Here is a 17,630-nt window from a genome sequence, read left to right on the forward strand (position 1 = left end):
ACCTTTTGCCACATTTCAGGCTTCAAACATAAAGATATAAAACTGTATTTTTTTGTGAAGAATCAACAACAATTGGGACACAATCATGAAGTGGAACGACATTTATTGGATATTTCAAACTTTTTTAACAAGTCAAAAACTGAAAAATTGGGCGTGCAAAATTATTCAGCCCCTTTACTTTCAGTGCAGCAAACTCTCTCCAGAAGTTCAGTGAGGATCTCTGAATGATCCAATGTTGACCTAAATGACTAATGATGATAAATACAATCCACCTGTGTGTAATCAAGTCTCCGTATAAATGCACCTGCACTGTGATAGTCTCAGAGGTCCGTTAAAAGCGCAGAGAGCATCATGAAGAACAAGGAACACACCAGGCAGGTCCGAGATACTGTTGTGAAGAAGTTTAAAGCCGGATTTGGATACAAAAAGATTTCCCAAGCTTTAAACATCCCAAGGAGCACTGTGCAAGCGATAATATTGAAATGGAAGGAGTATCAGACCACTGCAAATCTACCAAGACCTAGACGTCCCTCTAAACTTTCAGCTCATACAAGGAGAAGACTGATCAGAGATGCAGCCAAGAGGCCCATGATCACTCTGGATGAACTGCAGAGATCTACAGCTGAGGTGGGAGACTCTGTCCATAGGACAACAATCAGTCGTATATTGCACAAATCTGGCCTTTATGGAAGAGTGGCAAGAAGAAAGCCATTTCTTAAAGATATCCATAAAAAGTGTCGTTTAAAGTTTGCCACAAGCCACCTGGGAGACACACCAAACATGTGGAAGAAGGTGCTCTGGTCAGATGAAACCAAAATTGAACTTTTTAGCAACAATGCAAAACGTTATGTTTGGCGTAAAAGCAACACAGCAGAACACACCATCCCCACTGTCAAACATGGTGGTGGCAGCATCATGGTTTGGGCCTGCTTTTCTTCAGCAGGGACAGGGAAGATGGTTAAAATTGATGGGAAGATGGATGGAGCCAAATACAGGACCATTCTGGAAGAACCTGATGGAGTCTGCAAAAGACCTGAGACTGGGACGGAGATTTGTCTTCCAACAAGACAATGATCCAAAACATAAAGCAAAATCTACAATGGAATGGTTCAAAAATAAACATATCCAGGTGTTAGAATGGCCAAGTCAAAGTCCAGACCTGAATCCAATCGAGAATCTGTGGAAAGAACTGAAAACTGCTGTTCACAAATGCTCTCCATCCAACCTCACTGAGCTCGAGCTGTTTTGCAAGGAGGAATGGGAAAAAAAAAAAAAGTTTGAAATATCCAATAAATGTCGTTCCACTTCATGATTGTGTCCCACTTGTTGTTGATTCTTCACAAAAAAATACAGTTTTATATCTTTATGTTTGAAGCCTGAAATGTGGCAAAAGGTCGCAAAGTTCAATGGGCCGAATACTTTCGCAAGGCACTGTATGTGAAGTGAATAGAACACTGGGGTCTTACTGGCTGTTGCGGTGACTGTATTACCGCCACAAGGGCAGTCCCGAGTCATGAAGGCGGTCAAATTCCATGTGACTGTTTAGTCACTGTAATTAGGCTTCTCCAAGCTCTGATGCTGCTGATCGTCATTAGTAGCCTATCAAACTTGCTAACTGCCTGGTACTCAGCACTCTATTGTCCCTCTAATCACTCTGACATCAATGCAAATGTAATCAAAAATCTAATCAGACACTTCATGAGAGCCCATTAGCTCATCTTGCGCAACCTTTCTATAGGCTATGCAATTTGTCGAGAAAACAGAGTGATGGCCTCTATTAAAAAAAGGAGGATCGCATCAGCTTTCTATAGGTTAGGCCTACTATATTTATTTCTCAACTTTCCTAATAATCAGCACACCTGGCTGGCCTGAAAATGAACCACAGGAAAAGCGTCCTCCATTCTCTATTTAAGTGCATAGATGACATGTATTTTTTCCCGCTGCCCCGGTTTTGAGACAGGTGCATGATACTGGTCGATTCTAAAATCAAAACAAATTTCACACATATATTATTTGGTATACAGTTGAATTCGGAAGTTTACATACACCGTAGCCAAATACATTTAAACTAAGATTTTCATATTTCCTGACATTTAATCCCAGTAAAAAATCCCTGTCTTAGGTCAGTTAGGATCACCACTTTATTTTAAGAATGTGAATGTCAGAATAATAGTAGAGAGAATTATTTATTTCAGCTTTATTTCTTTCACTACATTCCCAGTGGGTCAGAAGTTTACATACACTCAATTAGTATTTGGTAGCATTGCCTTTAAATTGTTCAACTTGGGTCAAACATTTCAGGTAGCCTTCCACAAGCTTCCCACAATAAGTTAGGTGAATTTTGGCCCATTCCTCCTGACAGAGCTGGTGTAACTGAGTCAGGTTTGTAGGCCTCCTTGTTCACACAATCTTTTTCAGTTCTGCCACAACTTTTCTATAGGATTGAGGTCAGTGCTTTGTGATGGCCACTCCAATACCTTGACTTTGTTGTCTTTAAGCCATTTTGCCACAACTTTGGAAGTATGATTGTGGTCATTGTCCATTTGAAAGACCCATTTGCAACCAAGATTTAACTGATGTCTTGAGATGTTGCTTCAATATATCCACATAATTTTCCTTCCTAATGATGCCATCTATTTAGTGATGTGCACCAGTCCCTTCTACAGCAAAGCACCCTCTTGCTTCACGGATGGGATGGTATTCTTCGGCTTGCAAGCGTCCTCTTTTTCCTCCAAACATAATGATGGTCATTATGGCCAAACAGTTCTATTTTTGTTTCATCAGACCAGAGGACATTTCTCCACAAAGTACGATCTTTGTCCCCATGTGCAGTTGCAAACCATAGTCTGGCTTTTTTATGGAGGTTTTGGAGCAGTGGCTTCTTCCTTGCTGAGCGGCCTTTCAGGTTATGTCGATATAGGACTCGTTTTACTGTGGATATAGATACTTTTGTACCCGTTTCCTCCAGCATCTTCACAAGGTCCTTTGCTGTTGTTCTGGGATTGATTTACACTTTTTGCACCAAGGTACGTTAATCTCTAGGAGACAGAAAGCATCTCCTTCCTGAGCGGTATGACGGCTGCGTGGTCCCATGGTGTTTATACTTGCATTCTATTGTTTGTACAGATGAACATGGTACCTTCAGGCATTTGGAAATTGCTCCCAAGGATGAACCAGACTTGTGGAGGTCTACTGTTTTTTTCTGAGGCCTTGGCTGATTTCTTTTGATTTTCCCATTATGTCAAGCAAAGAGGCACTGAGTTTGAAGGTAGGCCTTGAAATACATCCATAGGTAAACCTCCAATTGACTCAAATGATGTCAATTAGCCTAACAGAAGCTTCCAAAGCCATGACATAATTTTCTGGAATTTTCCAAGCCGTTTAAAGGCACAGTCAACTTAGTGTATGTAAACCTCTGACCCACTGGAATTGTAATACAGTGAATTATAAGTGAAATAATCTGTCTGTAAACAATTGTTGGAAAAATGACTTGTGTAATGCACAAAGTAGATGTCATAACAGACTTGACAAAACTATAGTTTCTGAATAAGACATTTTTGGTGTGATTTAAAAACGAGTTTTAATCACTCCAACAAATGTGTATGTAAACTTCTGACTTAAATTCAAATTTATGTAATGACAAGATTAAATCAAGAATAGGTGACAATATTAGCCTATCACTTGTAAATTATACATTATCACTTGTGAACAATGCCCAGCATAAGGCAAGAAATTATGCCTTTTTTTGCGACTTTTTAGAATTATAGTCACACACCTCATATAGCCAAGCCCATAGGCCTATATGTTTTGATAAGGTTTGTATCACAACTAAAGTGCCAAAAAACTTAAAATTACAAGAGGTATAGAGTCTAACTGGCATACATAAGTAACGAGTACCTTTCAAGTTTGGGGAAGATCATTTTCACCGTTAAAATGCACCTTTATAATAAAAGCATTGACTGTATAATCACATTTACGGTGACTTTTGATAATGGTGTTTTCCCGCTAATGGAACATTTGTGCTTATAGCCTACTACCATGTGCGCATTGCTGCGTTATGATGTGATGAAACAGCCTAATCGTTGATCAACATTTACAGCTAAACATTCTGATCTGCTGCGTCAGCCACATTGAGTGAAAATATTTTGGGGATGCTAGTGTATGTATTAATTTGGGATCTATCGCATCCCACAACTGTCCCAGACTATGTTTGGAATATTTATTTCTCGCACAGAATAGGTCAACTTTTGTACTATGGCGGATAGTAGATTGACATTGGCTAGTGCTTTTGCTGTTCGTTAGGCTTACTCAGCTTGCTGGCTGCCGAAAAGTAAATGTGGGCAGTTCTTTCAACATCTTTACTATGTACCTCGGGATTAGATATGGATGCGCGCAGTTGTGTCCCCGATGTGTCTGTCTTCACTTGTAGCCTGTGAGAAAGACCCGATCCCGCGAAGGAGAGCCATGTGAGAGAGAGGTGCTTTGGAGCATGCAGCACTCAGGGAGAAGGGCACAAAGCAGCACTCCGGTCCAAGGATACAACGGCCACTGGCCGCAAAAAGTATGGATTTTTTTGGGGGTGCATTACGGCCACACAAAGGGATTCCGCCGTGAAATTAAAGGCATTATCAAGTACTTGCCAAAATGTGAATGAGAGACTGATAAAGTGTGTGCAGCCTGCGCAAAAAAACTTGTGCCTTTCAAGCGACTTTTTTCAAATCATCATTAGAGTCGCATCATGCAGCCTTACAATGTCTTAAAAATCTAAACATATAGACCATGTTTGTAGAACAACTTAAGTTACATGAATAACTCTTAATTAAGCACATAGGAGTACATACACCACCAGTCCAAAGTTTTAGAACATCTACTCATTCAAGGGACAGATCAGGACCTAACATAAGGACAACTCGGAGTATGCTATTCTGCTCTTCTGAAATAGACTTAAATAATGGATCTTTTGTGAAGGTGTAGGCTATATTACATGTATTTATTCGACTTTTTAAAATGTAGATGTTCCAAAGGTCTGCATCAGTGTATGTGGAAGGCAGGAGATGCTAAATGTGTTTATGTTAATTAACGTCAATTACCGTGAGACCAACAGATATTTGCTTGACAATCACCGGCTGATGTATTTTCGTGACCGCCACAACCCTAGTCTTACTTCACATAACCATCTAAACCTGACTGCATGGTTAGGCTGTGGAGCTGTGGTTCCCTGGACAGCCCACTACTACAGCTCTGCCAGTAAAAACCAATTTTAGTGGGTTTTGCTAGAGTTGCAGTGAGTTTACCGCTTATCTGGTCTTAATTAGGGCTACATGAAAATGTGCAGTGTGGAACAAGGATGAGGATTGACTACTGACTGACTGAACCCAATTGTGAGTGTAAAAGGACATCACTTTTAATTTAGTCGAAAATCCCCAACAACCACGAGCGATGTTAAAACGGTTATTTGTGCACACATGAGATCGGTTAGCGTAATTATCACAGGAACAGTCTAAGTTCGGCCTTTGGACCGTTGCGGGACAGTTTTCCCAAAGCTGGGAAAATCAGAACACAGACCAGGAAGTGGAGCTCGACAAAACCGCGGGTCGGTTCCTTGAGGTGTGAGTGTGGGGGTGTTGGTAAAATAAGCGGAGAGTAAGTCATTGGGTCCCGAGAGAGGGGGAACGGAGGTGTGCAGGGGTGCAGGAAGGGTGCAAGGGGGAGAACATACAACAGCGCTGAGGATTTCAGAGAAAGGCAAAAAAGGGGGCGGGTTGCGGCTGAGTTAATGTCACTTTGGAGAGAACAGGGCTTGTTTTGGTTTCAGAGAGTGTGATGGTCTTACAGTCAGTGGGATCGCTCAGAGTTTCCATGACTCTTCCACTAGCCTGAATTAAGAACAATGAAACATTGCCCAACAGCATCTATGTCATGTTTGGGCAGACCGTTAGGAGTCACTGGGGACATTAGCCCACACAAACACACACACACACACACACAACATACACACACACACATACAGCACACACACACACACATACAGCACACACACATACAGCACACACACATACAGCACACACACACACACACCAAACACCCCCCCCCCACACACACACACACACACTCCAAAGCAAACAAACACACTGTGCTCATGGTGATCAAACAGGGGTGATCTTATTTCCTGGCAGGATGTGGAGAAGGACCTCACGCACAGTTTGGACACTCACTTTCTCAGTGTGAAGGCGTAATAAGGTTTGGTTGAGCAATGCTGGTCACCACGGTCCCAGTCAGCTTACACAGTGACATAGCTAGACTTTCCATTCTTTGTCTCTAAAGTAGCAACCACTTTGGCAGATACACAAGCATGAAGAGATGTCTCCCCCTACCTTACAAGTAGTATAGCCTTAGTTGTATTATGACTTTTATTTTATGCATAATGCATTGAGTCATTGTAATTGTCTGTACCCTGGGGACTTTTATTCTGAAAGCAATATTATGTCCATAGACACCAGTGGAGGTAGTGTAAACTATCTACAGTCAGAAATACAGTTTACAGAAGCATGCACTTTGACTGACAGGTGTCCTTGCTTACCTTTATACCCGAGGACAGCAACAGCAATGGTGAGTAGAGTGCACAGCACGTAGAGCAGTGCTATGGAGGTCTTCAGTGCCCACTCATTCTTACACTTAGTACACTGGGTACCCTCCTGGATACCTACACAAGGGAGAGAAAATGTGCATGTACAAACATGTTAAAATGAGTTCTCGACAGCATCATAGTTAGTTTGTTCACACTATTCAAACTGTAACCATGCACACACACACACACACACACACACACACACACACACACACACACGCAACAGGTGGCCCGCCGACAAAAACAGGCCCCCAAGTGGGGGAGGTATTCCCACAAAAAAAGAGAGATATTTGATCATGTCTCAACGTAATCAAGGTATACAATTATTGTTATTTTCAAATACAATGTATTTTTGGAATTGTGGCCAGTTGTGGCCAATTTGCAGTGTACAAACTATAATCATTATTTTCCGGCCCCCAGATAATTCGCTCCAACAAAAAACAGCCTGTGGCTGAATCTAGTTGACTACCCCTGCCATAGGAAGTGAAAGGATTTTAAGTGCCTTTTAAACGGTGTATGGTAGCAGGTGCCAGGCGCACCGGTTTGTGTCAAGAACTGCAACAATGCTGGGTTTTTCACGCTCAAAAGTTTCCCGTGTGTATCAAGAATGGTTCACCACCCAAGGGACATCCAGCCAACTTGACACAACAGTGGGAAGCATTGGAGTCAACATGTGCCAGCATCCCTGTGGAATGCTTTCTACACCCTGTAGAGTGCAACTCAATATTAGGAAGGTGTTCTTAATGTTTTATACACTCAGTGTATATTCAATATATTATATCCTATGACTGGATATCCTGCATCTCTGCACTCTACCTAGGGGTGCGTCCCAAATGGCACCTATTCCCTATATAGTGCAAGAGCACTACTTTTGACCAGAGTCCTATGAGCCCTATGGGCCCTCGTCAAAAGTAGGGCACTATAAGAGATTAGGGTGCATTTGAATATATTATGGCTCAGGTGGCTACAGAGTCAGGCTATGTCAGAGTCCGGCTATGTCAGAGTCCGGCTATTTCAGAGTCCGGCTATGTCAGAGTCCGACTATGTCAGAGTCCGGCTATGTCAGAGTCCGGCTATGTCAGAGTCCGACTATGTCAGAGTCCGACTATGTCAGAGTCCGACTATGTCAGAGTCCGACTATGTCAGAGTCCGACTATGTCAGAGTCCGACTATGTCAGAGTCCGACTATGTCAGAGTCCGACTATGTCAGAGTCCGGCTATGTCAGAGTCCGGCTATGTGGAGACAGCAGAAAGCCTGGTCAAAGCGTGGCCTGGCTGGCCCTATGTGGGCTGAGGTCTGGGGTTCCCCAGGCCCTGGGTCTGAATCTCCAGATCCCCACATCTGTACAAATAGCCTGGAGGCCACATTAAAGGGCACAGTTGTTCCCTGAGGCCCCGGGTGGTGAGGGGGCAAGGGACACCATAACAAGACCCCCCCAAACTGTTTACACTGTGCCACAGGCTTATTTTCCTGGGAAAGCCTTCACTTGGCAGACACTATCACACACACACACACACACACACACACACACACACACGTCACTCCTCATAATGAAACATAAACAGACAGTTCCTGGATTCAATAATCAACATCAGTATGTAGGAGTATGTATTCAAACCAGGGACCTTCAAGTGCCTCCAACCAGCGGGGAAAGTCATGGAGGAATTTGGCATTCTCTTACATTTTCCTGGAATATTTCTTTCCAAGGTTATCTTTCCTGACAGATGAGTGCCGAGATCCACAGTGCTGAAGGGAACACAGCTGTATTGCATTTGAATTCAGGAAGTGGGTGAAAAAAAAGAAAAGGTCCTGCTTTTCATGTACCTGAAATGAAACTGATTTGCATGCCCAGCTCAAGGAAAGCCACTTCCAACATTTCCATGGCAACACAAAGATGGCCTGTGCCAACGCAATCTTTGTGTTAAAACTCCTTGACCTATGGTTAATAAATGCCTATAGGGCTTGCAGTCTCATGTAATACGATTATGATAATGAATTATATAAGTGATAATGCCCGAGAAGACGTTGTTTGGAGGATATATTGGCACGGGTGTTGTTAGGCCCAAGACCCCGTGCCAATATATCCTCCAAACCACGGCTTCGAGGGCATTATTACTTTTCTACAACGGGTTAATTAACAACATATTCAAATAATGATTGACATATTTTCATTAAAAAAAATGTTACTTTGATGAATGTATTCATACTATTTCATCCTTCCAAGAGATCTAGGGTCGCTACCCAAGCCAGCTGGTCGTTCGTTCTATCTGTTCATTGGCCAGAGACCCGAACCAATCGTTTTGTTCTAATTCTATGGATGCCACCCAGTCATCCATTCTAAATGCTTCATTGCCATGATAGCTGGCAATGTTCTTATCCCTTGCTTGCAAACACAGTCACGTCCAACAGTGCAGTCAGAATAACAGTGAAAGGAGCTGCATTTGCATTTGTTTAAGCTGTTTCCTAGCGATTTTTTGGGGGGGTACATCCATAACAATGAGCCAATAATGCGCGATTTCACCTGGCATAGAACATTTGCTCTCTCGCCAGGACACACAGCTAACATAATCACTTCAAACTGAAGCTGCATTTAGTGGTTTTCCTTTGACATTTCTTTGTATATATCCCATAAAAATTATGCTGATTCATGATTTCGCATGGCAGAGAAAAGCTGCCAGCCTGTCTGTCTCGTCCCGACTCCTGACAGGTTCATTACCATAGGACAGCTGGAGATCGAATTTCAATATTGAAACAATATTGCAAATGTCAGTTGCAAATCTCAGCTGTTGAAAACCAAATGCTAGTCTAAACAAAATGGTAGTTAAGGTCCAGATGCTTTTTCCATTGTATATCTAGTATATAAATTACCTGGCTGAGCTGAAGAGACAGTGGATTGTGCAGTATCAGATGGAATAGAGTAAATAGGCATTTCAACGTCATAGATTTAGCCGATGGTAATTTGTGGAATAGACACCGGCTGGAATGCGGTTTTAACCAAACAGCATTCAGGATTAGACCCACCTGTTGTATAAAGCCTGATCATTTCCATTATAGAAAAGTATTGGTGTAGAATAGACTCTGGCACTCAAGTTCTCTGGCACCATGAGAGACCCGAACCAGTGCTCGGGCACCAAATGTGGCACCACAAATGTGGTACCACTTGAGTGCCAGAGCACTTGAGTCACCGCCCATGCAGTTGACGAGCAGTATAGCTAGCGAGGGATAACTTTAGCCAATTGGAAAATACTGAAGTGATCAGCTAGTCAGGTTGCTCTGCTGCTATAGGGCCGCAGTGGGACTTTGGCCAGGTTAGCGAGGTTAACAGGCTTCCTTTTCTATAGCTGTCCTGGGACCTGTAATGATCATTGGGGAGCAGACCTCAGTTTTAACACCCTTTCCAGCTGGAAGATGCATTCTGTCCACTCAGCCAAGTCAAAGTGAAAAGGAGATTTACCGGAAGGAGTGTGGAGGCACGGAGCTACCAAGAATATCTCTTAAAAATCACTGTGCCGATTCTTCGTGTGCAGCCAGTCAGTCAGAATCACCACAGACAGGCCTTATAGCAGCTGACCAAAGTATTGGCCGGTGAGATGTATTGGCCAGTGACAAAGCTCCTCTTCAATTTGCCTCCGTGCATGTATCATTGTAGAACATGGCAATGGTCATTCAGTTTGTAGCTGTTAGGGCGAAACAAAATGGATTTCAAAGCTTTAAGGACATTCATAACGACTGACGCGTTTTTGGAGTTCAAACCCAATGCCGGCTTCCACTGCTAAAAAAAAAAGAACACGGCAACATACATCACTTCTAAGTAATCAAAAAGATGCAGACCTATCCAAATATGTTGACAGATATTTTATAAATCTATTGTGCTAAAAGTAAGTCAAAACACTATAAAAAGGAACGTTTTACAATACACAGACAAGGCGTTCAGACCCTATCATCATTAGAGAATGTCGACAGGATCAACTGAGCTCTCAGGGTTAGCGGTCCAAGTATCCAAAATGGAGGACAGCTGTCAAAACACAAACATGGCCGCCACCAACAACATACAACGACAAAGCAAACCCGCCACCCCCTCCCTCCCATTGATGGTCAGATTTAGAGTCAAGGGGGTAGACTGGGTCGGAGGTTTCCGATGAAGCAGCTGTTCTGTTGGACCTGTGTTTTTTTCTCAGTCCAGAGAACGTCTCAGTCCACGGTCATGATCCATATGTCATGGCTTAGTTGTTTGTCTCCCAGTGGGTGACTTCCTGGATGGGCCCTGGGGTCTAGCAACAGGACAACAGACACAGACCCATAGGGCTCTATATTACTGGGAAAGCATCTGTATGTTTACTACTATAGGCGCCTGGGATACATACAAGGCCTTTAGATTCTCTGGTTGATTAGAGTAATAGCCATCTGACAGATGGACATTGGACAATTCAAACAAACCAAGTGAAAATTTTATTTATTTATTTTTTATTTTACCTTTATTTAACCAGGTAGGCAAGTTGAGAACAAGTTCTCATTTACAATTGCGACCTGGCCAAGATAAAGCAAAGCAGTTCGACAGATACAACGACACAGAGTTACACATGGAGTAAAACAAACATACAGTCAATAATACAGTATAAACAAGTCTATATACAATGTGAGCAAATGAGGTGAGAAGGGAGGTAAAGGCAAAAAAGGCCATGGTGGCAAGGTAAATACAATATAGCAAGTAAAACACTGGAATGGCAGTTTTGCAATGGAAGATTGTGCAAAGTAGAAATCAAAATAATGGGGTGCAAAGGAGCAAAATAAATAAATAAATTAAATACAGTTGGGAAAGAGGTAGTTGTTTGGGCTAAATTATAGGTGGGCTATGTACAGGTGCAGTAATCTGTGAGCTGATCTGACAGTTGGTGCTTAAAGCTAGTGAGGGAGATAAGTGTTTCCAGTTTCAGAGATTTTTGTAGTTCGTTCCAGTCATTGGCAGCAGAGAACTGGAAAGAGAGGCGGCCAAAGAAAGAATTGGTTTTGGGGGTGACTAGAGAGATATACCTGCTGGAGCGTGTGCTATAGGTGGGAGATGCTATGGTGACCAGCGAGCTGAGATAAGGGGGGACTTTACCTAGCAGGGTCTTGTAGATGACATGGAGCCAGTGGGTTTGGCGACGAGTATGAAGCGAGGGCCAGCCAACGAGAGCGTACAGGTCGCAATGGTGGGTAGTATATGGGGCTTTGGTGACAAAACGGATTGCACTGTGATTAAACATAAACGGTCTGTTCTCATATCAGATCACAGGAGCAAATCCTCAAAACAGACCGCAACACTGAGGACAGAACCACCTGGATAGCTGATACTATTTAGACATTGAGGTTTGGGTGTACTGGACTGCAGCTAAATGTCTTCTAGTCTATGTATATCTGGACTGAAGACTTAACATAAACCAACCATTTTCTCAGTGAAAATCATTCACTGACTGGTCTGTGATTATAAACATTTCCGTTAACGACAACGTGTTGTCTATATGTGGAGTTTCATGGTTCCTTCAGACCGGTTGCTGATCATTCAACTGGACAGGGGTTGGCCATCACTTCCCTCAGCTGCGAGGTCCAACCTAGTTTAGCCTGGGCCAACCACAACCCCAAAACAACCAACATCTAAGATACTGAGACCATGCTGAGACCACAGGCTGACAAAAACACTTTTACTGCTCGTAGCAAAACACAATGTCGCTCCAAACACAGATAACTTTTCCATAACAAGCCATGAACAACCATCGCTTTTCACAACTACAGTAGGCGGTCTTCCTGATCGTGGACATTTGGGATGAACAATGTACGCTATTGTTCTTCGAATGCTATTGAGTTGATATGACATCCTGACCATGTCTACCTTGATCACACTGGAGTATGCTATTATGTCCCAGTTGACCAATGTTTGGTACATATACTGGAACTGTATCCTCATCAACTTGTTCTCTTCTTCAAACTGTCCAAAAAGGGGCACTCCGGGACTTTAAAAACATCAAACTGGTCAGGTGGTATCATTCATTTAACTGTCCAAAAATGGATCTACAAATCCCAGATTTCCCCTTTAATTCTTGCCCAGAAGGGCAAACGGGTGTCCATGGTGCAAACGTCCGAGCAGAACTGATACGGCCTTGCTCATTAGAAGACAGTGTTTATTTACAGTAAATATGAGGAGGAAGCTATATTAACCGATTAGAACAGAGTGCTCTGAGCTGAGGTCAGTCCGAGAGTGTTCTGGAACTGTGCCCTGCCTAAAACACACTCAACCCTTGGAATGAACACAAATCAGCTCCAGGAAAGAAACCATTGCATTGTCATGTGAAAGTGAATTTCTGGTTCTCTATTTCGTCAACCATGGTTGAGGTGTGTCTCAACCAGACTCGTTCAGGATAGACTCAGGAAGACAATGGACAGTCATGGATAACCTCGTTGTGCCAAAAACACCAAAATGGTGTCGTTAAAAAAACTGGACAATATGGTTGGATGTTACATTTGTTTTTGTAAATCATGCTAAACGCTGGACTTGTTTAAAGCAGGTTTAAAATAGCTGACATCCTGCAGCCCATCTGTGGCTCGTTACTCCAAATAGAGATGAGAAGTTTAATAAGATCATTTGATATACCTGTAAAACAAGCCAAGATCCTTTTACAATTTGGAGGGGGAGGATGGCTCAACGAATGACTCATACGCAGCTCTGATTTCCTCAATAGCATAACGAAGTAGTACAGAAGCAGGAGACAAAGTGTGTGTGTCCGTCCGTGTGTGTGTACAAGTGGGCGTGCGTGCTTACAGTATGCGTATGTATCTGTGTGTGAATGAATAAACCTGAAGAAATGGCTTACACCAATGTGAAATCCTGTCATGAAATGAAAATGCAATAAAAGACTCAGCCAATGTATCTGTGTGTGACTGACTGGGAGGTATCACTGGGGTTGGCACAGCAGAGACTCAGCTCTGCTTCCCATTACCAGGATGCTGCTCTGTGGGCAGGGGGAGGTGACCCACCGTGCCTTAGGTTTATGCCCAGGCTCCAAACTGAGCCTTCAAGCTAAATGAGCTTAATGTGCTCAAAATACAATTCAGTCCAGCTCTCCCTACTACAGGGGAGGTCCTGGCAGTACGGCCTGCCTAATGACGGACTTTTAACAGCTTGGATTGAATGTGATCCAAAACATGCCCCCTGTGTTCACTTAGTTTCTACCTGTGAATGACGTAATACATAGGGAGTGGAGAAACCAAGCGGCCAGGGGGCTCTGAGTTCATGCGGTGTCTCTTGGGGCCTCTAGGAAACTGACACCACCTCTGACACCATGTGTGGCCTGATTTAGGCTCCATCTCTTTTATTGCATGTGATGGAAACCATTCGCATCCACCACACGAGACAGGCGGACGTGATGCGAGCGGTTATGTGTGGAGAGGAGAGGAGGGAGGGAGGGAGGGATTGACATACAGACGATGAGGGAAGAGAAAGAATTGGACAGGGAGAGAAATGGGGAATGAGAAATGTGGAGAGGGAGGATAGAGGGGAACAGAGTGGGGGGAACATGGGGAGAGGTGGAGAGAAAGCAGAGCGGCTGGAGCAGTGACAGTAAAGAACACAGACAGTAACTCCTGCCACGCCAAAGGACAGTATGAGGAGCCAAGCAGGAAGCGTGACAACGTGTGACACTGTGACAGAAAGCTTAGGAGAGTCTGAGACAGGGATCTGCCACGTCCCCATAGATGAAACCACTGCTTCTCCTACCAACACACAAAGCCATTCTATCACATATCTACTGGTTTCTACTGGTCACATACTGGCCACATACTGGTCTACTGGTCTCTACTGGTCACATGCTGGTCTCTACTGGTCTAATGGTCTCTACTGGTTCAGACTGGTCATATACTGGTCTTTACTGGTCTACTGGTCACCTACTGGTCTATACTGGTTTCTACTGGTCACATACTGGTTTCTTCTGGTCTCTACTGTTTACCTACTCGTCTCTACTGGTCAACTACTGGTCTCTTCTGGTTTCTACTGTTTACCTACTGGTCTCTACTGGTCACATACTGGTTTACTGGTTTATACTGGTCTCTACTGGTCTCCACTAGTCATCTAATGGTCTCTATTGGTTTCTACTGGTCACATATTGGTCTCTTCTGGTCTCTACTGTTTGCCTACTGGTCTCTATGGGTCATGTACTGGTTTACTAATTTATATGGGTCACGTACCGGCATATACCTGTCTCTACTGGTTTTCTAAGAGGATCCTCAAATGTTGGGATATGACCAAAAAATACATACTCACAATCATTCAAATGCCTACATTCCACCATACTTCATGTTCCCATACGCCAAGCTTATATTCTCTCATGCTATTTCCCAGGTTCTGTTCTCATAAAGGGAGTCAGGCACATGTCTTTTACATGCTGCAATAATCTGTCAATCTCTCAGACACCCTTCTCTGATCTCCTGAGTAATGTCAAACAGGAAAAGGGAGTGTAGGGGACAGAAACATATCTGGGCTGCTCAAACTCCCTCACAGAAAAAAAAATGAACGAGAGAGAGAAACATAAATGGTGCCTCTACTGTAGATATAAAGGTGGTCAAATTCTTCACTCTTTACCGTGCCTCGTTGTCCAGTAGAGGTAAATAAACATGTACAAAATGGTTCTCAGATGAGTTCATTAAGCCATGCAGGCAGGGAGGGCAGGCAAGCAGGAAGGCATGCAAAGGAGGCAGGCAGGCAGAGAGGAAGGGAGGCAGGCAGCAGTACATACTGGGTTCCTGCTTAGCTAACCCCTTCCCCACCCCAACCTCATCAGAGGCCCTCCCTGGGTCTGTACAGACTCAACTTTTTTTGCAGCAGTTACAAAAACAGGTCATCTTTCCATAAAACTATCAAGAAAGGTGTGGAGTGGGGGGTGGAAAGGCCCCTTCAGCTTTGGGATTTGAGATCCAAGGAACGACTTGGTTTTTAAGACCTGATGCTGCGCGTGTGTGTGTGTGTGTGTGTGTGTGTGTGTGTGTGCGCGCGTGCTTGCGATATTAAACTCCTGTCACCATCACTGGTAGGAGCTTAATATCATACTCTCTAAGAAGCAGAAATACCTAACATTAGCAGAAAGAACGAGTGGAAGTGGTGTTGATGACTATAATAATACATAGCCAGAGGTAACATGGACTGACGCACAGAAACCTGCCATGAATTTCAACAGGAAAGTTAAGAAGTCCTTGGCTGAGCCTAAAAAAATGTGTCGCCATACAACTGTGGTCTAAAAAGACGTCTGCTAAACGACAGCAAAAGTCAAATGCATACTGTATGTCCACACTTGATTCAGCATCTTCTTAAATAAAGGCCTAGAGAGAAAGAGCTCAATCTGAAAAAGTGAGAATCAGTGATCCACTTAAAGTCATCGTTTTCAACAGTAATATTTGGCAGAAATGTGTCTCTTTCCCCTTCTCTTTCGTAACCAGCACGCTGAGTTCCAAAGCCTTCCTGCAGTGTCTCTATGCTCCGCTTAGTGTTGTTGTAATGCTTGGAACCGGGTCTATGTCTCTGCCTCTTTAAAATTGACTCATCTCATTGGTCTCCGTCCCCCTGGGTCTCATCTCGTACTGGGTCCTTCAAGGGCCAATCAAAATGAACCGAGATGCCACAAAGACCCCAGGTGACGATAGAGAAAAGCCAGAATGTCAAACAGAAACAAACAAGCTAAATGTAACTAGAAAGGAAATAAAACAAACAAGAGGACATTTTTCCTCTGATGCACACAGCTGGAAAAATAAACCATAACCTGATATTTGAGGCATGACATGTTCTGACTGGCTCCTGTTGTTGTCGTTTGATTCTGTAATGGCTACACTAGGAATAGCACCTTCCAGTGTGCTCTCTCTCCCCTCTGTTTCTCTTGCTCTCTGTCTCTCTCTCATTCTCTCTGTCTCCTCCTCTCCTAACTACCTGCCCCTCTCCTGACAGTAACCATGGCAGTATCCAGAGGCCTTGTTAGCCATGAACTATGCGCTCTGTGTCCAACAGTTCACGTTTACTTCCTAATACACCATAAACAAGACGCCGGTGGTCGTAAAGCATGTTTTATTGAGTAACGCAAATGAACTCCCCCCTGTGCAAGATGACAACATTCACATGTCCAGGCTGAGCTCATACCTCATAAAGAGGAAACGCATGTTACTCTCTCTCCCAGCCCTCCTGACCCAACCCCACTCAATCTTAGTCCCGGTCCAACTCTAGACCCACTGTTACACTGTGTGTCTATCTATCATGGAGCACGTTCTATTTCACCATGGTTGCACCCCAAATGGCCTATGGGTCGTGGTCAAAAATAGTGCGCTACATAGGGAATAGAGGGTCCCATTTGGGACACAACCCATGAAAATGGCATACACTATCTTACACTGCCCCAGTCAAACCCAACACTCATTCCATGAATGGTTATGTCATAAGGAAATTAAATGGGTGAGTGTTTGACTCTAAGACATGTACAGTATGCGTGACCCATTGATTGAATGGTGTGTGTGTAAAATGTGATGGTACAGGGAAATGGATGGAGAATGAACTCCTAACACAGCTCTGCCAGAAGTGATTTAACTTCAGAAAGAGCCATGAGGTTCTACTTAAATCACCCCAGTCACACACACATTCACGCATGCATGCACAGGCACAAACACACACACACAATGTTTTGTTATTTTCTTAAAACTGCATTGTTGGTTAAGGGCTTGTAAGCAAGCATTTCACTGTTGTATTCGGCGCATGTGGCAAATAAAATGTGACTTGATATGCACACATATACACACACAAACACGCTGCAGTGGATAGTAGCCATGTTATGGGCTCCTGACCAATTCTGCTAATTTGTGTGTTTTTTTTACGCTGATCTTAACTTTTTTTTGTACATAATGTCTCCCACATAATTTCCTATGAATGAAAACAGCTTCTGGACATCAGAACAACGATCAGTAAACTGGATTTGGACGAACAGTTCTACTTCAACG

At 43.4% G+C, this 17,630-nt stretch overlaps 1 protein-coding gene across 1 annotated transcript in view; it reads right to left on the minus strand.

Annotated features, from left to right (window-relative positions):
- LOC110535009 (collectin-12) overlaps positions 1-17,630 on the minus strand; it is a 49,045-nt gene that overhangs the window by 8,684 nt on the left and 22,731 nt on the right. The window contains exon 3 of the mRNA XM_036935355.2: positions 6,581-6,703. Coding sequence (XP_036791250.2) covers positions 6,581-6,703 — 123 coding nt within the window. The remainder of the gene's footprint in view (positions 1-6,580; positions 6,704-17,630) is intronic.

Source organism: Oncorhynchus mykiss, chromosome 11 (assembly GCF_057628025.1).
Source record: "Oncorhynchus mykiss isolate SJ-2025 chromosome 11, ASM5762802v1, whole genome shotgun sequence".
Classification (NCBI taxonomy): domain Eukaryota; kingdom Metazoa; phylum Chordata; class Actinopteri; order Salmoniformes; family Salmonidae; genus Oncorhynchus; species Oncorhynchus mykiss.